Source organism: Sipha flava, unplaced genomic scaffold, assembly GCF_003268045.1.
Source record: "Sipha flava isolate LNK unplaced genomic scaffold, YSA_version1 41_pilon_pilon, whole genome shotgun sequence".
In the NCBI taxonomy this organism is placed as follows: Eukaryota; Metazoa; Arthropoda; class Insecta; order Hemiptera; family Aphididae; genus Sipha; species Sipha flava.
The window spans coordinates 1317262-1344276 of record NW_020273144.1 but is presented as its reverse complement, the minus strand read 5'-3'; the positions used below and the strand labels follow the sequence as shown (position 1 = coordinate 1344276).

Below are 27015 nucleotides of genomic sequence, written 5' to 3'. Positions count from 1 at the left end.
TTTAAATTTCTATATTAACATTTAAGTAAAAATAATCCAATGAATATAAATGACTTAAAAATGTAATTTCTCCAATGGGTATACACACTTTAGATATTGTTATCATATTATCACTCGTGACTTTAAAAAAAATATATATATATTTTACTTATTCTTATAGACAGATCAATGTGGTGCTATCTGTCTTCGTTATTATTTAACAAACTCAAATCTTTGATGTTTTAAGAATAGAAAATCAATTTAAAAATTATAATACATCTCTGATATATACAGCTCATTGAAAGCGTACTCTACTTACACTACTATATCCAAATGAACTATTATTCACATAGGTATCCTTTGAACTCAAGTGGGAAATCAAGTATATATTGTTTTTAAAACAAACTACTAATCAAATTATCAACAACTGTTATTCGAAGTTTTATATTTATAAATTAAAAATAAATGCAAAAATAAACTAATGAACTACAAATAAATTGATTTATCAATATCTAAGTACCTAATGTGGATAATATTTTGAGTTAAATGATTAAACTTTAAAACTGGTAATGACAGTTAAAATAAAAAACGTGTGTATGAACGTGTTTATTTATGTGATTCCTAAAACAGTATACAATATATAGGTACATATGTACTTACATAATATGTATTTATTTATTTTATTGATCACATTAATTAGATAGAATATAAATATTATAAAATCGATGATATTGAATAACTTATAAAATAGGTATGATAATTATAATTTATATATAATTATATTGCTGTTATGTTTTATAATTTTATTTATTTATTTATTTTTTTTTATTGATCTGTGTATTGATCTGTTATTTTACAACCCGGAATCATAGGCCATTAGTTACAATTTTTTTTTCTTTTTTTTTTCTTTTAAATTGTGGATATTATTAGTTACAAGATTATATTTACATTATATTTGGTCTATTAAGTTTATTGATTTTATAAAATTTAGTATTTCCATGTTTGGATCGGGATCCGGATCGAGTAGTGAGTTGAGTATTCCTGTCATGTTAAGGTTTATTCGTACCTATTGATAGAGTTGACATTCCGTTAAGATGTGTTTGATAGTGAGGCGAGTCCCACATCCTTCGCAGGAGGAGAGTTCTTATTTTATCATGAAGTATCCGTGTGTTAATCTAAAGTGCCCAATTCTAAATCGATTTATAGTGGTTTCTTCTTTTCAGTTGAAATTATGATTTTCTCATCTGAATGTTGTTCTCTTTATCTAGTTTAGTTTTGTGTCTTGATTGTTCCAAAGTATATGCCATTTTTTCCTTATTTGTGTATTGACTGCCTTTTTGATGACGTCATATGGGGAAATTTCTAGTTTGGTTATGTCTGGGTTGGATGCAGCGAGTTTAGCATATTTGTCCGCTATTTCATTACCTACGATACCGATATGTCCAAGGATCCAAATTATTATTATTTGTTTTAGCTTCATCAAGTTGATTTTAGACGAGGACTGAGATGTCACTCTGGTTAATTTTGCTTTTTATGTTATTTATGGCGCTTAGGGAGTCACTAAGGATTACGAACTTTGTGTGTTTAGTGTTATTGATGGTTTCGATGGCTTTTAGAATGGCCAAAGCTTCATCAAAGAATATTGAGCGCTCATTAGGAAACTTGAATGTTATATTAGTATTTTCAAGTGCAATAGCGATATCGACACCTTCATTTCCCTTTGATTTTTTGGTGATTCTTGAAGTCATCTAGGATATTGTAGACATGGCTTCTAAATATCTCGGGTGCTGTATTTTGTTTTGAAAGGTCATTTAATTCGGTATTAATTACATAGGTGTTATCCCAAAGGGGGGGGGGGGGGTTATATTGAGTTCCTTGTGAATAATTTTAATTGGGGTTACTGCATTCTCATTAGTTAGCTTGGTTATTTCGTCATTTACGTCACTATTATTACCTTGGTTGAGTCTAGATAGTCTTGCTATATATTTTATGAATAATTCTGTTCTATTCAGTGTAGGAGGAGGTTCACCAGCTAAGTTGTAATCGCTGAGAGTTGGACTGATTCAAAAGGCTCCTAGTGCCAGTCAGTGGCGGATTAGGGGCACACTAAAAGGCTCATAGCTTAAGGAAGCTTTTTTGGGAGGGCTATTTTTTTTTTAGAATTAAGGGTTATTATTGACTTATTAGGTATATTTATTTTAATATATTTTTTTTTATATTTGTCATATAAACACGAATAAAAATAATTTTAAAAAGTTGCAATAATATATTAATATGTACATTGTGTGATGCGTATCTATAGGCTATAGTAAGAATATTACATTTATTATTACAATTTGAAAATATTTCATTTGTAATAAAATAATTACAGTAGTTACTAGTTATTATTAATAACTTATACCTATGTACTTATTGGGAACATCCGACTATCCGAGTATAGGTATTTTCAGAAAATATAAATATAACAGTTGAGTATTTACTTAATTGTTATTTTCGAAAAAGATTTCAGTAATACTTGTTCTCAGTAACAATTGTCATTATACCATTAGACGTTCTACGGCCTGCATCTGCCTACGACAGTACGACCGTGTGTTTTAATGACTAGGTATTGATAATATTATTATGTCCAAGACCAATAAAATAAACTTTTTATTTCTCGCGTTTAAAATTTAAATGTATTTGAATATTGGCATTTGATGAGTGACGACGGTCAACGGAAAGGCGGAGAGTAGTTTAAAAGATAATAAATTACATTCTTACTTTTTCATTGTTTTATTTAACCTTCCAGCGGGGAAGCTTTTGAAAATAATATTTCAATTTTGTACTTGTGGATCTGTTTTTCTAACTTTATTTCTTTCCTACTTTTGTTGAAGTTTTAATTTTGTTTTCATCACATAAATTATGAAAGTTTAGTCATGTAGCGTGTATCACCTAATTTATTAATAATGCATTTTTGTTGGTAATAAATTATTATCTTATAAACAGACAAAAGATAATTCGTGTGACTATAATAATATAAAATATTATACCTAAGTATTATTCAAGATCGCATAAACATATTGTAAATTCGCTTATGGTAATATTTTATATTTTTTATTTGAATATACAGTATTATAGTGTATACACTATACAATATACAGTATACTTGTCCTATTTATATATTTTAGACTTTAATACTTACATAATTTATATTTTACTTTATGTAAAATTCTATAAGAGTTGAGCAAATTCAAATTTTATTTTGTTACTGCCCTATAATAAATTAGGGTATTATAATTACAGTTTATTAGTTTATAATATTATATTAATACGATATTAGTTTTAATTATTTTATCATTTATTAATTAAATCAATTAATTAAAATCATTATAATTTATTAATTTTAATAAAAATAATAATATACAGGTAAATAAAGGTTAGGTTTATATTTTTAATCGGTATATTTTGTTTTTTAAAAAAAGTTTCGGGATCATCACAAAATGAAAAAAACAAAATTAAGTGGTGCGCAGTATAGACAAATATCAAAACAAAAAAAAATTAATTAGTCAAACTAAAAAATTGAATTTGTTTTGCAATACAAATCATTCAAATATATTTGAACATTCTAAAAACAAACTGATAATTATTTAAATGAGCCTGGTATAGTTTCTTCCGACTTGAATACTTCTGAAAAATCTGAACAAACTAATAATTATTTAAATGACTCTGGTAAAGTTTTTTCCGACTTGAATACTTCTGTTAAAATTAGTTATACCAACAAAGACGCTAATAAAAATATTTTAAAAAATATTAGAACATTCAGAACAAATACTTTCCGATAAAGATCCTGGCGATCCTGCGTTTTGGAATTATGATGAAATGACTTGTGATCACTTTGTCATGCACGGTTTCCAACAGAATAAAAATAATGATCTCTCCAAATCCAATTGAGAATACTCTGATGAAACAAAATACTTAAACAAGAGTGTATATGTAAAAGTACTAAAAAACAGAGAAAAGTGTGAAAGGACATGCCTAGTGTATTCTGAAAGTTTGGGAAAAGTTTTTTGTGGTCCTTGTTTATTATTTAATCGTGAAAATAACAATTCACTAGCTTCAACAGGTTTTAATGACTAGAAAAATTCAGTTGTGCGCATTAATCAACACGAAAATGCTAATAGTCATAAACAAAGTATTTTAACGATGGGTATTAGAAAGAATACTTATTTCCGTATAGATAAACCGATTGTGTCCCAACTAAATGATGAGATAAGTTATTGGCGTAATGTTTTACACAGATTAGCGACAATTATTCAATCATTATCTTCGCGTGGATTATCTTTTCGAGGATATGATGAAAATATTGAATCAATTTACAATAGTAACATTTTAATGGTCGCAGAACTTTTAGCGAAATTTGATCCATTCATGTCTCAACACATCGCAAAATACGGTAGCAAGGATACTGGATCTACTTCATACGTGTCTTCTACAATTTATGAGAAAGTTAAACAACATATGGCTAATAAAGTAACATCTAAAATTATAAATGAAATATATAAAAAAAAAACAAATATTTTTCAACAGTGTTAGATTCGACTCCTGATTTATCTCATACTGATCAGTTATCTGTTATTTTATGCTATGTTCATCAAAGTGTCCCAGTTGAACACTTTTTAACTTTTATTTCCGGGTGTAATCATAAATCTCAACAGCTATGTGAAGTTACTTGTAATACTTTAAGACATTTCAAAATCCCTATTGAAGACTGCAGGGGCCAATCGTATGGTAATGCCAGCAAAATGTTTGGCCAATATACAGGACTACTAGCAAGAATAAGATAAATAAATCTTCTTGCAATATAAGTACCATGTGCTGCGCATTTGCTGAACCTAGTTGGAGTCTATACTGTACAATGTTCTTCCGAAGTTACTAAGTTTTTTTGCAATCTTCAATATTTATATACCTTCTTTTCTGCTTCAACTCATAGATGGCATGTTTTAGTGAGTCACAAGTTCTAAATCAAAGACATTAAAACGAATCAATACTACATGATGGTCTTCAAGGGATGCTGCTTGTATCAGTAATAATAATTCTTGGTGTGAAATATTAAAAGCGCTATCAAAAATAGAAAAAGATGTAACTGAAACACCAGAAACTCGAAGTGAAGCAGGTGGATTGCGTCATCAATTTGAATACTTGGAAACTCACGTTATTGCAATTTCTTGGGGATTATTACTAAGTAGACTAAATGCTGTAAATAAAAAACTATAAAGCATTGAAATCGATGTAGTCATTGTTTTGGAGTTATATGATTCATTAATTGACCTTATAAGTTCACTACGTGAAGAATTTGATAGTTATGCAGTTTTAAGCAATAAATCGATCTAAATTATAAAACTAGTGTATCAAGAAAAAAAAAGAGGACGATCCAATACGACGAAAATAGAGCTGACAATACAGAGCTCAATGGGAAGGACAACTTCAGAATCAATACATTCATGGTTATTCTTGATGCACTAGAAAATGAATTTTTAAAAAGTTGCCAGGTTTATAATTCATTCTGTGAACCATTTTTTTTCTTAACAAGATTGTTTGAACTTAATCCGTGGGAAATAAAACAAGAATCGAACAACCTCTGGAAAATTACCAAACTGATTTTGACCATGAAGATTTGCAAACTGAGTTATTACATTTAAAAGAATATTTGATTATATTAATTTGGTCCAGAAACACTGTCTCTTTTAAAATTAATACAATTTATTAAATGAAAATTAACTTAAAATAGTTTGTCCAAATGTTGAAATAGTTTTGAGAATTTTTATTAGTAAACCAACAACTAATTGTTCGGCTGAAAGGTCATTTTCGTGCCTTAAAAGGATAAAAAATTACCAAAGATCAACAATGAGCCAACAAAGATTAAATGCTTTAGCAATATTGTGTATTGAAAACTAAATTACAGCAGATATAGAACATGAAGACATTCATAAAAACCTTCGCAGAGCAAAAAAGCAGACAAAAAATATTGATATAATATTTTAATATTAATTTTAATAAATAACAATTATTTGTATTAATTAACTATATTGTAATTGTAAAAAAGAAAGTACTCATTTAATTTAATTTTAATAGATGTTTTCAAAGATTTTGTACCAAATTTTTTTAAATATTATAGGAATATTATAACTATGTTTCTGTGTTCAATGTTTACTATCTATTTATATTTGAATGTAAAATAATAGACATGAAATATTTTATTTTTAGAAGTTTTCTATTATAAAGATTTTATAAATTATATTTTTTTTTTGATAAAAAAACTGAATATAATTTGAAGAAGAGAATTTAGACCAAATATTGTTGGTTCCTTAGTAGAGTGATAGGGAGAGAGATTAGGAGAATGATTAAGTCTAGGGGTACCAAAACAATAAATCCGCCACTGGTGTAGGAACTAACGTACGTATTTTTTGTACCTACTACTCTCGTGTAGGAACTTATATTTACCACACTCAGTACCCTATTTGTAATCAATTTTCTACTCGGAACATGTCTAGTTAATAAATTGTTCAATCAGTTGTATAAAATTAATTTTTTGGTAATAATAAACAATAACACTTTTCAACAGAACAGTCCTAAATACTTGGATTGGCCTTATGGATTTGTTTAAAATTACATTACGTATACGGTCACCAACTAAATGCGTTAAAAATTACGAACGTTCAAATGTTGAATTGTTATTAATGTATTTCCTCTATTAGATTATCCTGGTAATAGATCATAGTAAGTACCCATTATAAACAAGAAAAAAAAAGTTTAAGCGGGGATCTATCACCGATATCCCCCTCCCATAATACGCCACTGAAGTTGAGGTAATTCATCGAATCAATTAATACATTGTTATATGGATCCCTTTTTCAAGTGTCATGTCAATATTGTCAGAGTATGCCGTAGCATTCCATGATAGTACTTAATGAGAATATTACAGAATATATTTATTCTGTGACAATATTATCAGTTATTATCAATTGTATTATCATCTCTAGTATTGTTATCATTATCGGTACGCGGCATATAAAGAGAGGGTTTGTAGGTGACAGCCGAATTTAAGTGACATTTAAAAATTATGTAGTGATTCAAAATTATTTTTAACTAGTTTCAATATATCATTGCAATACTAAGATGATTACTTTAATTTTTAATCACACTGGTTTTTGTTTTTTGTAGTTTTCAATATTTATCATTTACATTTTATTACAATTATAATATAAAAATGTATTTTCAATATATCTGTGATTTATTTTCAACTGTATTTATAAGTTGAAGTGATATAGAATGATGGGAGAAAGGAAGTTCACCAAAGGTTTAGGGCGGCCAGGAATGGCTGCTCAACTTCGAGAAACTGTTTCTCAGGTTGTACGAGATAGCTCAAATAACGTAAGTTTTAAAAATTAATTATTCGATTTATTATAAAATATTTAGAATATAATGTTTAACTAATTTCTATGATATTTTATTTTAGTTCCTTAATTTAATATGCAATCATATTGAGTGTGTATATTAATTAGTAATAATAAGTGGTGTTTATCAAACATTTATTTTAGGTCTACTTAAACTTAATTTCCACTTTGTTACTGAATTTATAAGTGACAAAGTATTCTTAAATTCAATAAATAATATATTTTTCACTATTTTTATTTGTATGTAGTTTATTTTTTTCAATAAGGTGTTTATATTTTAAAAATGTATATATTTACTTATAGTAGGTAATAGTTTTTTTTCTTTCTTTGTTGTAATATATTATTAACAAACATCCATTAACTAAAAAATTTAGCATGTATAAATATATAATTTTAAAAGACTTTTTACCCAAGTATTTTAAAAACTTAATTTTCCCAAAAAAATGTCTTAAAAATGTCTACAGTTTTATCTTCATCATTTATTAAGTTTCATACTCTTTTAAATTGTAAATTTTTAATATTTGTTTTAAATTTAAAATCATAATTAAATTATTGTCAAAGTATTAATATATATGTATATGTATTATAAATGAAGATGCATATAAAAAAGTTTATCTACCTAAATTTATTGAGGAATGAAGTATAGCAAAACAAGATTATGATTATTCCTACAATAAAATTCAAGTAAACATTAATAATTTTAAAATTGTTATTGTATATTATGAAAATTGTTATTTAATAAATCTATATTATATAATTGTTACTTTATTGTTAACACAGTGAAATCATCTAATTACTTATTAGTATTTTATAAATTATTGTATTGAAAAATGAATTATAATAAAATTATATTTTGTTATAGCAAAAATGTTATCAGGTGGAACCATTAGATTTTGAGGACTATGTTGCTAAAAATCAAACTGTATTTCAAAATGACCCTCAAAGAGAACTATTAATATATCCTTCTGATGATGTTTCAGTAAGTACTTAAAAAAAATATTTTATTTAAAAAGAATTCAATCTAAAATTTATCATTAAATCTTGTTTTTAAGGATTAACTTATTTTGAAGTTAATCATTAAAATTAGTTTTGTATGATATTGCAAACATTATATAAAATATAAATATTAATATACACAATATAAATATAAATATAAATTAATGAATATATAAATAAATAAACAAATAGTTTATATATAGAAATAAGTAAATAAATAAAAGCTTAGCCTGGAGTATTATTATATTTTTAAAATATGATGCATATGTTCTCTAAAAAATTATGTAATAATATTAAAAAATATGAAAAAATATATAAAAATTACAGATTTTTACTATTTATTTTTATAACATTTGTTAAATGTCTAATTATACTCAAATGAGGTATACATTTTTGTAGTAAAATAATTGCACTATAAAAATATAGTATAAAAACAATATAATTAAAACATTTATTTTATCAAAACATAAAAATATAACAATATTCCTTTGGTATACTTTAAATATTATAGTAACTAGTGAGTTATAATTCTTGCATAGTTTTAATAAGCATTAAAATAACAGTATTAAATATAACTTTTGTAATTTGGCAAATATTTTATATTTAAAAAATAAAAAAAAAACTTTAAAGAGTTCAAATACAATTTAAATATACTTCTTTAAAATATTATTATATAAATTAACAATAAAATATTTTTCCATATAATTGTGCTTATATTATTTCTTCTATTGTTTAAAATGTATTTATATAGACTGACTGAGCGTTTAACATCAACAAAAGTTAAAGGTGCAAACTTCATATCAGCAACTAAACTGGGGGTGAATTTTTCTGAGAGATTTTCATCGTTTCCAAATAAAATGTTTTCAACTTTTATTAATATTTAGTAATCCTTTTTTTTTTGCATATAATTGAGAGACTTTGGTTTTAATATTTTTACCCTTTTTACCTTTTATAATTGTATATATTATATTAGTTAATTTTGGTATAAAAATAATTATAGTAATAATTATTATTAAATTCATTTTACCATTAATGTTTCAAACAATATTTTTCAGGTACCATTTTATTAAAATTATAAGAAATTGGTATTTTTTCCTCAACATTGACCAAATGTTCCAAAATATTCTCAAATATGCAAAAAAAAACTTTTTCCTATGAATTCTATGTTCAATGATTTGTTTATAATTTTTACTCTCGTGAGACTGCATATACTCAGTAACAATATGTTAAAACATATAAATCCAGACCTTAGTTATGTTATTTTAAAAATATAATAATATTTCAGAATAAGCTTTAATTTTTTTTTTTATTTATAAACTATTTATTTATTTACTTATATATTAATTTACGAGTATTAACCACTTAATAAATTTTAATTTTAATAAATTTTTTAATGTATTTAAATGTTTTAAATATAATTTTCATGTACAGCAAGTAATTTTACCAAGAAGATATCGAACTATAGATCCCAGTATTCCTGTAAATGCTGATATTACAGATTGCTCACTATTAACTAAAAGATGTATAGAAAGTTATTTATCAAATTGGAATGTTATACATTATAAATATAGTATTTATTCAGGATCTTATGTTCAATTGCCATCAGAGTAATTAACTTTTAAAAAATAATAACATAATTATTAAATTATTATTTCAGTATTATTAACTTAATATATTTTTTAGAGTGTATAAAAATGATGATCTCAAAGAAGAAATTTATGAAATTGATGCAGATCTAGATGGATTAGATAAAGTATTTAAATTAATTTATTGTGATTTTTGAATAACAATTAAAGTATAATTTTATTATATAGGATTCAAAGACAATAAAAAATGATAGTGCTTTATTTAAAGAAGGATATTTGTATAAAGGACCTGATGGTGGTGGAGGTGCATCAGAACGAATGTTTGCTAATTTAGCTGGTTCAAAGTCATTCAAACGACGTTTTTGTATATTGAAGTAAATTTATGAACATTATTATTTTTATTTTTTATGCAATATTATTTGAAATTATCTACAAATAACTTAAAAATGTACTGCTTTAATTACATATTTATTTTGAATAAATAATCTTATAAAATGTATTTAAATTGTAAAATGTATTTTAGACAACAAGTTGATGGTACATATATATTAGAAGTTTATAAAGACGATAAAAAAGGAGATACTAAAGCTACAATTGTTATGGATTTGTGTGACAAAGTAATTCGGGTGAATATTTTTAAAGTTTAAATAAATAAATACAATTGTATTAAATTTCTATGATATAATTTGATACCAATTCTTTCAATTTTATTTTATATTTTAGAATAGTAAAAAAGGCCGATTTAGTTTTGAACTAAGAATGGTTGATACTGATAAAAGTTATTGGTTAGCTTCAGATTCAGAACCAGAACTTATGGATTGGATGACCAAATTACAATTAGCTTTACAATATAATAATGATAAACGAGATGAAAAAACACCAGAAATTAATAGTATGAAAATATTTTAATGAATTATTTTAAAACTGCCAATAAAAAACAAGAATTCAGAATTAATTGTTATTTAACCTCGTATTTTTATATTATATGACAACAATTTTTTTTAGAATGTTAATTTATTTTATTTTATAAGCCACTTTATATAAAAATTTGAACTAGTGAACTGTGTTTTCTGTCTGGTAGTTAAAGAGACTGAATATGAAGATATCTAGGGTACAATTTTCAGTATTATATTTTCGATTATTTAATTCATTAACATGGGGATATTTTGAGGAAATGTTATTTGATTGAAAATTAAAAAAAGGAATAAAATATTATTTCTTAGGAAAATTATTTAAAAATTATTAAAAAAATAAAAATATTAAATATTAAATGTTAAACATTTACCAATCTATTTTGTATCATCCATACATTTGTATTGATTTATTTGAGAAAAAAATTAATTTTATTTTTTACTCTGTTAATGAATTAGAAAAAAAATACAATTTTAGTTATTGTAATTAACATTCTAATATAGATGTTAGATTTTTATCTTTAAATCAAATATGAACACCAATTAACAATTTTAATAAATTATCAATTAAAGTCAAAATTATATTTTAAAATTAATATTAATATTATAATTTTATACCAGTAGTTATAATTTATAGTAAATTTTAAAAGAGAAGCTTAGTAGTATTTATTATTTTCATAGACCAATATACAACATATATACTATTTATGTACTGACCATAGTATAATGATTTTTTTTTAGAAGAAGCAGCTTATTCTGAAAATAACATGTTCAAAAAACCATCTAATGATAGCTTTGGTACATTAAAAGGTCTAGAACATAGTGTAAATCCTCAGTTGATGAAATACGCTAGAGAAACTGATCCCTTAAATGCACATGCACGTCAAGAATGTAGACGAAGACTATTTGCAGTTTATTCATTTCTGCACCAAGTAAATTATTTTCATCTTATACTTATAAATATATAATTGAAATTTTTTTTTAATAACTTGTTTTACAAATTATTCTTTTTCATTTCTTGATTATTTTATTTTTATTTTTAAAGCCTAGTAATTATATAAGACAAAATGTATTAAATCAACCAGCAGATAGTATATCAGAACCATACAAAGAACGGTTTGGTCAGAGAATATTAATTGAATGTCAAGCAATAAATTTTCGATTACATATAAATAATGAAGAAAACAATGATGCAATTAATCAAGTAATTATTTATTATAAATTAATTAAAATCTAACACAAGTTCTTCATAAACAGATATTAAACATAATACATTTTTTGTTTTTGATGATATTGAAACAATTATGCTGTAGTAAGAAATACATTAATTTTAATTCACAGTTTAAAAAATTAAAATTAAATTGCTATAACACATAATTTTTATATGTATGTGTATTCAACTTGAATTTTTTGTTGCCTCTTTTGTTAAATTATGAATGAGAATAACTTGGTTCTAAAAGTAACTTTGCATTTTAAAGTGTGATCTGATGACTTTTCTTGTTTGATGTTTTATCAGAACAAAATTGTATAAATATATATGTAAGGTAAAAGTTATCGAGTTGTAAATTCATGTACATTATTAAAAATTTGAAAAATAATATTAAATACATATTTAAGATATATTTTATATCACAAATAATTAATAGTGATTACTGTATTTTTTAGGTAGAGCCATATTTTACTACTTTGGCTTTGTTTGATGTACGCTCTGGTAAAAAAATATCTGAAGATTTTCATTTTGATATAAATCATGACAGTATGAAAAATTTACTTAACCGTGAAAATGAAATTGATGATCATAAATATATTGAGGTAGCCAAAAATTGCAAAGTGGCAAAAGATTGGCTGTTTAGTCAAAAACAAGTAAATTTTATAAAATTAAATTTAAGTATTTTAACGTAATTGTACTAATTCAATATTTTTTATATTGAACGATATACTTATACTTATATCTATTTATATATTTTATTGTAATTTAATTATAATAGAGATCGTTATTTCTTTTAAATTTTAAATTGATTAAATATTCAAGGGGGGAAAACAAAATAATGTAATATATACTTATATAAAAATGAAATATACTGGAAGTGGAAACAACTTAATTTTTACTAAATTTGATTTTGGTTTAAAAAAATGTATTAATTAAATTTTACCTATAATAAAATAAATAATTTTTTTTACTATCTTATAACTTAAATAAATTATATTTTAATTACTTTTTATGTATTTTATTATATTTGAAAAATAGGCGTAGTCAGAATTTTTCTTCGGTGGGCTAATCAATTTTTACACAGTGGTGGTTTATATAGGTTCTTCCATAAGTTTAACATGTGGATACCAAAGTTTTATTTTAGATTTTGGTTCATATCATCCTTAACATATATATATTTAATAATACTCTTGTATATTAAAATTACTTTGGATATTGTATTTTATAGTAATATAAAATTAATTATTTTACACGTATTACCTACTTGTTAAAAAAAAAAAAAATAATAATAATAAAAATAGCAATTAATTTTTTTTTTTCATAATATAATAAACTAAAATTTTATGTAATAAAATAAACCTTTACTTAATAAACATTAATATAATATGATGAATAAAAATAATTAACAATACCTATTTAATTACTTTTTAAAATTTTTAATTAATTTTATTATTAAATGACAAAAAATGTAAGTAACAATTTTAACCTTTGAGCCTTTCCGTTGTTAACAAATGTATCAAATACTCGATCATCTGAAATTTCAATGTCTATGAATTGATAATAATATGAGTTCGACAAATCTTGAATCTAAAATATTTTTACTTGTTTAGCGATTTTCATAGACCATAAATATAATTTTCTTAATATTTCGGGGGGTGGGGGGGGCTGAAGCCCCTTCAGATACATCACTGTTTAAAATATACTTATATTATGAAATATGTATATTCTTATAGCTTATTAGTTTGTACTAATATATGATATAACAGTAAATATTTTTTCTATATTTTTCTTGCCTCCATCACATATAATTAAAATATCACTTGTTTGAAATTAATATACAGTTTTGATTTTGGTCAATGATTCTCTTTTTACGTCCATGGTTATGTAGTGACGTACAATAGTTTTTACCTATTAAGATGAGAAAATATTTTATTATATTTTCAGGCACTAATGTGTATTTCAAAACCTCATTCAGATATTTACTTGGTATTAAGAATAGATAAAGTTCTGCAAGGTAGTATAATACGTGTTTCTGAACCATATGTTAAAGCAACTACAAATAATAAAGAAATTGGCCAAAAAGTATTTAAAGCCATTAAGAATATTTGTCATAGGTAAATTAATATTATAAAAAGTTTTGAATCAATAGTAATCGGTTTTTGTATTTAGGTTAGGAAATTATAGAATGCCATTTGCTTGGTCTGCTCGGCCATTGTTTCGACTTTACAGTAATGAATTAGATACATCTTCCGATTATATGACACTGTACAGGCAAGAACTTTCTAAGCTTGGAGATGATGATATGATTAAAATATTGATGGAATATCGCAAGTAAGGGCCTATTATTATTTTATCCAAGATAACATTTAAGATGATTTATAATTAAATTTTTAAGACCTGAAAAAATGAACAAATGTGTTGTAATCCCAGGCCATGTTCAGATAAAAGTCCAACAGTTAACTAATACTCCAGAAAGTGAGAAAATTTAATTTTTATCTAAAGCAGTAATCATTTTATATTTTTTTCTTTTCTTTTTAGATATATTGACTTCAAGTTGGACTGCAGTTAAACCATTTGCTATACCACCTATTCGACCTCATCCTATCATTGAAATTGCTGAATTATATCCAGATGCACAACCACAAACGGCTTATATTAACCATATCTATGTATACCCTCTATCATTAGCATTTGATGCACAAAAAAACTTTCCTCGTGCTCGTAATATCACATGTATGGTACAGATGTTCGATAATGATGATGTGAACACCAAACCTATTAAAGTAATAAATTATATTTTCCAATGACTTAAAATGTATTTATAATAAAAACCTATTTTTTTTAAACGCAGTGCATTTATGGTTCACATGGTCAATTATTAGAATCCAAGTGTACAAATGTCTTATACCATACAACTAGTCCGATTTGGTATGATGAAATAAAAATAAGACTTCCGGTGCACATAACTTCTAAGCACCATTTATTGTTTACTTTTAAGCATATTTCAGTTGATGGTTCTAGAAAGAAACAATCAAATATTTCAGTTGATACCGTAGTTGGTTATACATGGCTCCCACTTATTCTTAAATCAAAGTAATTAAGTTTATTTTAAATTATTTACGTATTATATTGTTATTTATCAATCTTTATTTATTTAGACTCAATATGGATGTAAAATATTTACCTGTATCTGTAAGTTTACCTGCAGGGTACCTTTCAGTTCAACCTTTTGGACTTGGAAAAGGAGTAAGCTTAATATTTTATTTTGTACTACGATTCATATATATTTATTTACTTATTTATGTATTATTTTGATTGCATTATAAAATTTATCAATTATAAAATATATAAAATATAAATTTTTTCTATGTAGTATTGTGGACCTGAAATATGTTGGATAGATGGACAAAAACTGTTGTTTTCATTGAAATGTCATCTATTATCTAGTGTGTATTCATCAGATAATCATATGCAAAATTTATTTGCACATGCTGAACGTTTGGAAAATAGTAAATTAACAGCTATAATACCACCTGAAACGGAAACATGTAAAATATTAAAAGTAAATCAAATGAATTATTTGAGATGATCAAATTGTTATTAATTGTTAACAATTTTTTCAGGCATCACATGCAATCGATTTAGATTCTGTTATAAATTTTTTACCAACCTTGTTTAATCAGTTATTTAATTTGCTGGCATTAACCTCTTGTACCACTATTGCAAGCAATATAATTAGATTATTAGTCCATATAGTTGACTCAATTCAAGAAACTGGCCGTTGTGATACATTAAACATATATATTAAGGTATTAATTATTAGTGTACAATATAAAATAAGCTATGATAATAAAAATATATATACTTGTATTTAGTATTAATTTCATGTATCATGTTGATTAATTGATGCATTTTGAGTATCTGTGATATATATTTTCCTTTTTTTAAATTTTCAGAAGACATTATTTTATTGATTTTATTATTTATACTATTTATACTATTTGAGTGCTTGTTTACTTTAAACTAGTATCATATCGGATCTAACACAATTAAATTTGATTTTCCTACATTTTTTTTTACTAACTTTTTATCATTAAATATTTTCAAAAATTTTACTGCATTTAATATTCATTTGTTGACCTATTATATCTTCTAAATCAAGGATTGGAAATGAATGAAATTCATTAATGGAGTATTAAACAGATTTTATCAATTTTGATCTGGCTGTAAAAATAAATTCTTTAATTGTAAATCAACTTGGATATTTTATAAATATTTTAGCTGGTTAATGTAGACCCAACTTCATTCAACAATTTCAGTTTTAAAATAATACACGAAAGTTTTGTTAAAATTTTAATTCATAAGCTTATACAACTATACAATATCTATATAATCTTAATAATATATTATTAAAATGCATATTCTTATTATTTTTCCAATACATTTTTAAAGAAGATATATAAATTTATCGATTAAAATATCTAAAATGTGTCCAATTACTAATTGAAGTACTAAACAAAATACAGTAATATATAAATATTATGTATGTATATATGTATTATGTATGTAAATATAATGTATTTTTTCAGTATGTTTTTACTACTCCGACAATAATGTTATCCAATAAAACTGTTCACGATCAACTTCTCGCTTATTTACCGAGTTTACTTAACCCAGATAATACCGATTTTTTATTGATTAATAAATTTCTAGTCAACTCGAATTTTTTTTTTCAAATTGTTATCAAAAGTATGGGACAATATCTTTTGACGACAAACAGAATTAAGGTAAATAAAATATTATTATCTCTATATTAGTTATTATTCAAATTAAATTATATTTCTAATAATTAGTGGTGATTTTATTTGTATGAGGTGGTAATTGATTAATCTTCTAGGTTTTTTTTTTTTTTAAATCACATGACTAAATACAAATTACTAAACATTAGTGCATTGTGATATTAAATATTGAAAAGTATTTTCTGTTATTAAAGAAGTTTAGATTAGTTAACTGTAATATTTCTTTACATTTTGTTTGAAAAAAATTTAAATGTTCTTGAATTGCATTACTACTTATTTACAATGAGCATATATATTATAATATGATAATTTGTGTATTGAGTCTTAATATAAGATATTTTTTTGTAATACAATTATGATAATTTCAAAAATCTAGATAAAAAAAAACTAGTATATTTTTTAACAATTTATTTGTTTATTTTTCATTTATTGTTTTTTTCCCTAAAATATCGTTGTATATTGTTAGTATTTTGTAAATTAAAAATTATGATTTAAACACGTCAATAAGAGTGTCATATTCATACTTTCTGAATAATCAGATATTTTCTTTGTTGTTGAAATATTATAAATGTAATTGATGTATTTTAATATCTGATTTTAATTTATAGATGCGTCGAAATGAAAGATTTTCTTCAGAATATCATTCTCGTGTTAAACATATGTTAATTGACGTATTATTACCATATGTGATACTTAAACACAAAGAAATGCCTTCACAAGTGGCTAAATTAAATATGGCTGTAGCTCATTTTTTAAAGAAATGTTTAACATTTATGGATAGAGGATTTGTACTACAACTGATAAATTTGTATATTAGTCATTTGTCGACTTGCGATTCTACTTTTGTCAGAAGCGCAAAGTTACTGTTTTTGAAAATAATTATATCGCATGAACATTACGTCTCATTCAATTTACCCGTACAAAATGGGCAAACGCCTCAAGGATGGTCACCGCACTCGCAATATTACATGTCAGACGAATATTGCCGACATCATTTCTTAACCGCAATATTATTACGTGAGGTTTCAAGTTCATTTTCTTTGCCATATGAATATCGGCATTCGGCCATCGCCTGTTTACGTGATTTACTTGCTAAACATGAATTAGACGATCGATATCAATCAAAGGTAATATGAATCTCATTATTTTTAGGTGGAGTTTTAAGAACAATTTAACTATTATATTTGGTGCTTTATAATTATGAGCGTAGGTAAATTATACGACTATTATTGGTAAATAAATGAAATTGTAAATATGTATGCATTATGCACTCAAATATTTTACCAATTCAAAATTAAAAATTAAAAATTGATTAATAGTTTTTGATACTTGTCTAAACAGATTTTTCACTGTTACGATTTAAATAAAATATAGATTAAATTTAATTATAAAATATATGTTTTACATTAAAATTTATATTTTGATAACGTTTGTTGAATTTTAGAAATTTAAATTATTGTAATATTAATATGATTTTTAGTATTACAACTGTATTACAGGGACAAATGGCTCGGATTGCTTCGTTATATTTACCTTTGCTAGGAATTGTTTTAGAAAATATTGGTCGATTAGATTATAGAAAAAGAATTGTCAATAAAACTGTAACACGTCCTTTGAAATTATCTTCATTGAGGTATTTTTTTATTTTATGAGTATTCAATTATACTGAAATATATATAATTATATTTTTGAAATTTTTAGACCAGGTAACCAAAATAATGACATTGCTCCTAGAATGTCTTTGAACCTAAGGGATTCTACTTATTTTGCAGCAATCGCTAGTCACCGTGAGTTATCTTTGAAAATTATAATTTTAAATATTGAAATTATTATTAGGTTATTATATTAAATTAACTAGAATACAACAAAATTGAAAAATTAAAATAACTAACAACTTTTCAAAGATTATATGAGAATAAAAAGTGGTTAACAAGTGTCTTATGATGAAGACTTACTTTTAAGAAAAATGTATTAAACACCTATATTAAAGTTTAAACTTTAAAATTGTTCATACTATAAACATAATATAATACCTATAGAACAACTACAATCTATAAATTACATTATTAATACTTTAATTTACATAAAATACTTAGTACTTACAATTCTTATTACTATTATTATTATTCTTATTATTTTTTATAGTTACACCATCCAAAAAGTTGATTGGTCAAGATCAGCAGGATGAAAAACTAAATAAAGTAAATTCTAATTTAAGTATAAACTCGTGCACCTCTAATTCGTCTTCTGATCAAACAAATTCTTTATCAATGATATCTCAAAAAACAACTGTCAGAAGAAATTCTTTTGTATCCGAATCGGAAGGTACTAGTAAGAACCATCACTCGAGGTCCATTAGTGGAACTCAAACGTTTCATATTACGGCGGACTCTTCTGTGAATGCCGTTAGTAAGCTAGAACCTGCCGAAGTCAAAGACGTTCTTGTGTGTTTTTTGTTTGTTCTGAAATATGCATCCCAAGATCAATTAGTTTCTTGGTGGCGTTACTGTTCTGATCAAGAAATCGTAGCATTTTTTAAAATTATTGAGTAAGTGAAACGTAATTATTATATTTATTTGTTTTCTTGTATAGCTCTGATAGTATTAATTTTTTTGTAGACAGTACATTGAATATATTTAGTATTAACTATTCGTATAAGCAATATATTTTTTTATCGAATCGAGGTTATTGTATGATGAATAATTGTTGCGGATAAATAATTAATAATTAACCTAACCAAATTATAACTTTTAATTGCTTTGTACAGATTAAGCTTACAAGAATTTCGTTATATGGGACGCAGACAAATAGTAGAAGATATTACATGCGCGAAAAACCCCGATAACGTTCAACTAGTTTCCAATACAACGACTAAGAAATCTATGACATTACCTGCACGAATGCAACCACCATCCGAATTCAATGAAGAAGCAACAGTTAATTCAAATTGTCAGCCACATTTATCTATATCGCCCCCTGTATTGAACAGCAATGGTACAGGCAGCATTGGCCGAGTAGAGAACTCGAAAAAAGGTACCTATTATATTGTATATCATAGTTTTAAATTGTAATTATTGTACTTAAAAAGTTTGTATTACAAATTAAATAGTACTATGACATTTATTATTTATTGTTATATTGTGTTATGTGTATGAATGGTTTTTTTTTTACAGATATCTCAACTAGTAATGACAATTTAGCATTTCGAATACAAGCTGAAGCCAATCTAACAGCAGAAGTAGGTTTGGTTGTTCTTGATGCCCTTTCGTCATATTGCATACACTTTAAAGATATTTTAATGATACATAACGGTGATAATGATGTAATGGAGAGTGTTTTTTCTGTGCTTATGGCGTTTTTATGTATTGCACAATCCACGTCAGTTTGTGGACACGTATTTGCTACTCTACGATCATTTATCAATAATTTTTCTTGTGTATTTTTCAAAGGTATATGTTTATATTCACAAATAATATACAAATAATCAAATAATAATGTTCTATAAAACTACCGTCTATTTAGGTACTGCACATTTGGTCGGTAAACTTTGCTCCCAATTATTGAATGGATGTAATAGTCGGTCGTCGAAAGTACGACAAGAATCTTGTGCTGCTCTTTATCTTTTGATGCGAAGCAATTTTGAACTTTCATGTTCAAACATTACTAGAGTTCATTTACAAACTGTCATTGCAGTGTCACAGTTATTAGGTGACTTGACGTCTGAGGATCTTAATAATTCTCGATTTCAAGAAAGTCTCTCGTTGATCAACAGTTACGCTAATAGTGATAAAGTAATGAAAAATACTGGTACGTATTTATATATATATATAACACAAATTGTATAAAATATAATGGTCACCGCTTATTAGACTCACTTTGAGACCTGACCATTTGAGTCCATTAACCAAATGAGTCAATAAGACGAATGATCAAAAACAATTTAAAAAATTCTTAAAATTAAAAATGTATTTACTTAAAAAATATTAATTGAGATTCAAAATATGTATAAAAATGAAAATCTAGCTACGCTATTAAAAATAAAATAATATGTATATAAAATCTAATTAATTTTTTGATGAAAATACATCCAAAGTTGGGTTGGATTTTTCCTTTTTCAGCCAACTTCATAATCATATCTTAGTAGGATTTTACTCGAATATGTCAAATTCGCCTCTTTGCTGAATCCCTCTACGTAGAATTTGAAGCACTTCTAGCATTTATTTAGTTGAAAATGGTTTCTCATCAGATCCCTCTTCGTCACTACCACCAGCTACATTTTGTTTTGACTGTATATTTTCCACAAATTTTTTCCTCGGTTACGAGATCAGTATTTTGTGCTTCTTTTTCAGTATTGATCCATACCGGTAATGACTTATCGAATTTATTACACGTTTATTCAATGTATGTACCTACATATGTTCTTGATTTATATGATTTTCAAATGACCTTATTAACCAGTGTGTGAGTCGAATAAACGAATTTTTAGCTGTGTGTTGGTATATGTGCAAATCGGGACCAGCCGTTTTGAGTGTGGTAGACAAATGAGTCTATTTACCGTGAGTCTAATAAGCGGTGACTACTGTAAATCTATTGTGGCATGCCAGTCTGTGTGTACAGACTAGTGCAACGAGAGTAGAGCACTATCAATTGTAGAGCTTCTCAATCAATGTAAATTACGATATGTGGTGAAATAAAACGAACTCTCGATTTTAAAGTATTAACTTTATTACAAATAATTCTTAGTTCAGATATTTATTAACTTATCAAATAATTCCAAGTCCAATTTATTTATTTATTACGTAAAGCGACGTGAAAGTGCTTGCATTGACCGGACTAAAACAATTCTCTAAATAGATCTGTTTGGGACCCCCTTATATGTTCCAATCTCGTATGAACTCCCTATCGTTCTCTATCTCATGATAACCTAAACACACAGAGTAGGACGTTATTCGAATTAAATTTTATTTGTATGATTATTTAGATAACATTTTATTTGAATAAATTATTATTCAGATGATTTTTTATTCAAATACATATTTATTCGAATAATTATCTAGATAAAATTTTGCCCAAATCTGCGAATACAGAATGCGATCAGTGACATGTTATTTCCAAAATTTGAGTTTTTTTTCCGTCAATCCAGGATATGACTGTCTAATCATTATAATCATTATCGTACGCCCAACTTTGGACTGTTTGTCACGTATGTATTTTAATATATTTATTTGTACGATATTATTTTGTACATGGTCCACACCTACTCATTATTACATGACCCTTCACTGATCATTAGTTTAATATATCTTATATGTGTCCATACCCTTATTTCTGTTTCTGGTTATATTTACTTCCTAAGCCTAACTCGTGTGCATTGACTATGACTCCCCTGTATTGTGATTAAGATTAAATCTTGACTATTATATCTTTGTGTGTGTATTGTATTTAATCTATAATATGCAAGCCCATAACATTATCTACAAATTATCCTAATTTAATGTTTAAGTATAAATATATTAAATGATATTAAATACATGTACATTTATAATTATTTAATAAACCTAAATTGTGAATTAATGATCATAAAATATGTGTTTGGTTTAAGATTTTTAAATCAGCGATTCAAAACGAATTCCAATTCGTACACAATAATTTAATTGTTTTGATATTGTTATAATTATATATTTATATTTTATATATAGACTACCTATTTTTATTTAGTATCAAATATTGTACTGAAATTAAATAAAAATGGTTTTTAGGGTTTCCTGTTCAAGTGAAAGATTTGACGAGACGTGTGAGGACCGTTCTAATGGCGACTGCTCGCATGAAAGATTTAAATCATGACCCCGAAATGCTTGCCGATCTTCAACATAGTTTGGCAAACTCTTACGCTTCAACACCCGAATTACGTTTAACATGGTTACAGACTATGGCTCGAAATCATGATGACAATGGCGATTTTTCAGAGGTTAGTTTTATTTCTTATTTCTCACGTAGGTACTGTATTAACCTCGACAGACTTCTAAACGTTGACACACGTTTAATATATTAATTTTAGTAATTAACACAAACTTGTTCCATTCCAGGCTGCGTGTTGTAGACTTCATATTGCCGCTCTCGTAGCGCAGTACCGAAAATTGAAAGGCACACAGGAATGGGGCGCGGAAGTATTCAAAAAAATTTCGTCAAACATCGCCCGAGACGAAATTGGGTTGCAGTTGGATTCCGGTGGTAGTGTAGCGGCTAACGATACACTTTACGGAGAGCAAGCTCTCTTGGATCGACTTGAATCGTGCGCTGTCAGTTTGCGACGAGCCGAACTGTACGAGTGTTTCGGTGAACTGTACAAATTGGTCATTCCCATATACGAACAGCGTAAAGACTACCATGCGTTGGCCGACTGTTACCGGACCGTCAGTCTTGCTTACGATACGGCTGTGACTGCTCGACAATCGGGTCGTAGAATGCTTGGCCGTTACTATAGGGTTACGCTATTTGGTCAGGTATTATTTGATTTTCTTCATTATATCGTAAATAATATCGTCCTAATATCAAAACATGAAATAACGCCATGAAATAATTCCAGTCATATTTCGGCGATCAGCACGGTGTGGAATTCGTTTACAAGGAACCAAAGCTAACGCCCTTGTCGGACATATCTGAGCGATTATTGTGTCAGTACGGCGACAAGTTTGGTCGAGATAATGTGCGCATAATTATGGATTCAAATACCGTGAGTATATATTTTGGAAGTTCTTCAATATTTAGTTTAAAAATAATACTGATGATTTTTTTAAACTGAGACTTAAAAATATATCTATTTATATAAAATATTACGTAATATATTTACAAAATAGATGTATACACTATAGTTGATGATAAATAATGTTAAATCGATGACGGACGTACTTGAAAAAATTATATATGCTCATTGATATACGTATACTTATCTATAATATATATTATATGATATTGTTTACATTTTTCGGTTTTATTATTTATTTTATTCGGCTATGAAGACATTATATTTAAATTCCTATTTAAATTATAATTGCACGAAATAATTTAACATGAAAAATGTATAGAACATTTAAGATATAAAACATCTGCAAATCATGATTTATAGTAATTTTGTTATTTCCAATAATAATTTTATTTTTGTTTACAGGTTTTAATTTCTGAATTGGACGTAAAATTTGCTTACATACAAATTACTCACGTTGTACCATATCACGGAGAAATGTATATGGAAATCGATAACGATTCTGTCTCTGAATTTGAACGTAATCACGACATTGACAGTTTTGTTTTCGAAACTCCGTTTACTCGCGGGGGTGTGGGAGGCGGTAGCGGTCAATCTCAAAGTGGTCCGCGTGAGCAATGGAAACGGCAAACTATTATTAAAAGTAATATTTCAATTTGCATTCAACAGATAATTTCAGTTTATAAAATGCCCGTGCGAATATCATTGTAATATAAATTGTTTTTTAGCTGAATACAAATTTCCATACGTCAAGAAACGTTTACGAGTATGTTCTCGACGTGAAATAGAACAGTGTCCAATACAAGTGGCCATCGATGAAATGTGCCAGCGAGTTCGCGAATTGAGACAAGCTATTTCTGCACAGCCTACAGATGTTAAAAAACTACAACTGCGTTTACAAGTATGATTTTTTTTCACCGTATACTCAGATCTCGATATACTCTATTCGCTATATCTATTACAATTACATATGCATAGTGTTATGCTCAAAACCAAACAAGTATAACAAATACCAACAGCATTGATTTAATTTACATATGGTTTAATATTTTATTCATCTTAATGTATATTTATCCGAAATATTTAAAAAAAAATTAAAGGACATCTATGACACAAATGTATTTGTTACTTCACATAATGTAACAGAAAAATTAATGTTTTTACAGGGTAGCGTTTGTGTTCAAGTTAACGCTGGTCCTTTGGCCTATGCTAAAGCATTTTTGGAACCACAAGCCGTTCTTGAACTTTCGCCCGATAAAGTTCAAGACCTCAAGGATACATTCAGGTAAATTAACTAGCATATATACGCATTTTGTATGACAATTTAAATCCAATAAATGACTACGTGTTTAAAATGTATAAATTCTATAAAATATTCTAATTCAAAGACAGAATAAACATTTATAGCGCAGACATATGACGTACCTACTTATATTTTACATTAAACGGATTGTTTATTCCATGAATTGAAACAAAGGAGAATAAAAAAAAAATTAATTAATAAATGTTTATCATTTTCATTAGATAATTTGTTTCGACAATTAAAATTCTTAACGGCGAAGATATAGTTTAGTAATCATATTATCCGTAGAGATCTGTGATGAATTAATTATGAACACAATAAAATCAACGAAAACGTAGGTACCTTTACATAGGTTAGATAATATAAACTTGTAGATAACTTGTATTTTAACTTCTGATCAAGTAATGTTATTGATTACATTACTCTTGCATCCGGAATGATTACCTGCACCCAAAATAATATACCATTCATTATTACCACCAATACCTATAGAGACAATAATAATATTAATAATTTCTGAGGTATTAATATCCTACGACTTGATAACCAAACCGTTATTCACGCTGATTTAAGTTCGTTTGCCTATTTTACTAAACACTTGACAATAATTTTCCAAATCGACTAAAAATACATATATTAGAATTTATTAATTGTTTTTATAATTTTTTGTTTTTGTTTTAATAAAATTAGAGAATTTATCAGTACGTGTTTCGATGCGCTGAAATTGAATCGGATGGTTGTGTCTGCCGATCAAATAGAATATCAAGACGCATTGCAAGAAAACTTTTTAAAAATGTGCCGTGAACTATCAGAATGTGTCGAAAGCGATTCGTTGTGGAGAGACTTATTGCAAGCATGTTCATCTCCTAGTAATGATAGTCGAACCCTATTTACTGCCATCAGTGGTGCGAGTCATGATTCGTCGAATGCATAATTCCTTTTGATTAAAAAAAATTAAAAAACGATTTTTTTTTTTTTAAATTTGTTACTAGCCATAATTCAATTATTTTAGAGTATTACAATTATTATTATAATTTATCATCAATATTATTATCTATTACCTTCATTATAAAAATACTGTATTTCAAAATGTTGCCATCAAAATGTTATAGGTAATATAATATTAATAAAATATTTAGAAAAAATTAAATAAATTTATATATTTCAAATTCTCAACTATATATATTAATACATAGGTAATTAATAATTTTTTATTTTTAATATTTTTAAGTATTTTTTAAGATGTTGAGTTTGTAAAAATAATAAACTAGTTTCTTTTTATACTAAGTGATACAATATTTATATTAAGAACTTCCCAAAAAGATCAATATTAGATTTTATATTATACTAATTATACTATAGAGTAAATTATTAGATAAGCGCTCATTTTTTTATTACTGTAATTATTATTATATTAATATGTTAATGCTGATAGTGTAATTTATAACTTATTGAAAATGCATTTGTTGAATTATAAATTTATAAAATATCATTGATGTTTATCATTTATTTGTTAGAACATAAAAAGTAAATATTGAAAAAGTCATAAATCCATTATTTACATAAATTTATGTAGTTAGAATTTTAGTACATTTTCAAGGTACGGTTTAGTTTACTACAGCAGTCTTAATAATAATTATGTCCAAATAAAAAACTCTCTATGTTCCATAATTAATTTCTAAATTCTATACTGTCTAGTATTCACATAAACTATGTAGGCAAACAATATTAAGCTAGGACACCAGTTTCGTTTAATTCCTAATCAACAAACTACTATTGCTAATTAAATCATCAGCTCAAACATTTAATTAGAAATAATATCATTTTTAATGGCTTCCTAAATCTTGTCACACTTTAATAAATATATATGAATACATTGAGTATCAAATGTCTTAAAACCTAATCTATTAAATATTAAAAAAATTTTCTATTTTAACATTAACAATCCGATTTTCTATAAAGATGAACAATTATAAATTAAATATAGTTTTTATATTTATTGATACCAATAACATTAGATACTCCATTAAAAATA

The 27015-nt window shown here is 25.9% G+C and overlaps 2 protein-coding genes across 2 annotated transcripts; both read left to right on the top strand.

The window, feature by feature from the left end:
* Positions 1-4161: 4161 nt before the first annotated feature.
* Positions 4162-5232, top strand: LOC112689038. The gene is made up of 3 exons (XM_025562535.1): positions 4162-4488; positions 4584-4746; positions 5075-5232. Exons 1-3 carry the CDS (start codon positions 4162-4164, stop codon positions 5230-5232), a joined length of 648 nt encoding a protein of 215 aa, XP_025418320.1.
* Positions 5233-7014: 1782 nt separating this feature from the next.
* LOC112688921 (dedicator of cytokinesis protein 9) lies at positions 7015-25996 on the top strand. Its single transcript, XM_025562348.1, has 33 exons — positions 7015-7389; positions 8275-8391; positions 9840-10015; positions 10092-10161; positions 10223-10368; positions 10518-10620; positions 10718-10886; positions 11647-11837; positions 11951-12109; positions 12571-12768; positions 14060-14229; positions 14285-14446; positions 14511-14590; positions 14654-14898; positions 14967-15208; positions 15274-15361; positions 15489-15677; positions 15739-15924; positions 16705-16902; positions 17523-18041; positions 18414-18547; positions 18616-18701; positions 19060-19462; positions 19682-19947; positions 20088-20363; positions 20437-20721; positions 22674-22882; positions 23001-23417; positions 23501-23647; positions 24083-24320; positions 24406-24578; positions 24844-24962; positions 25671-25996. Exons 1-33 carry the CDS (start codon positions 7288-7290, stop codon positions 25912-25914), a joined length of 6507 nt encoding a protein of 2168 aa, XP_025418133.1. The 5' UTR covers positions 7015-7287; the 3' UTR covers positions 25915-25996.
* The last annotated feature ends 1019 nt before the right edge of the window (positions 25997-27015 follow it).

Excerpts from the sequence above, each read along its gene's own strand:
- LOC112689038 (XM_025562535.1), top strand. The coding sequence starts at position 4,162 with ATGGGTATTAGAAAGAATACTTATTTCCGTATAGATAAACCGATTGTG. Across the intron at positions 4,489-4,583 it reads AACAACATATGGCTAATAAA|TTATCTGTTATTTTATGCTA; the intron begins GTAACATCTAAA and ends CATACTGATCAG. Across the intron at positions 4,747-5,074 it reads CTGCAGGGGCCAATCGTATG|CGCTATCAAAAATAGAAAAA; the intron begins GTAATGCCAGCA and ends AAATATTAAAAG.
- LOC112688921 (XM_025562348.1), top strand. The coding sequence starts at position 7,288 with ATGATGGGAGAAAGGAAGTTCACCAAAGGTTTAGGGCGGCCAGGAATG. Across the intron at positions 12,110-12,570 it reads ACAATGATGCAATTAATCAA|GTAGAGCCATATTTTACTAC; the intron begins GTAATTATTTAT and ends TGTATTTTTTAG. Across the intron at positions 15,678-15,738 it reads AAACATGTAAAATATTAAAA|GCATCACATGCAATCGATTT; the intron begins GTAAATCAAATG and ends CAATTTTTTCAG.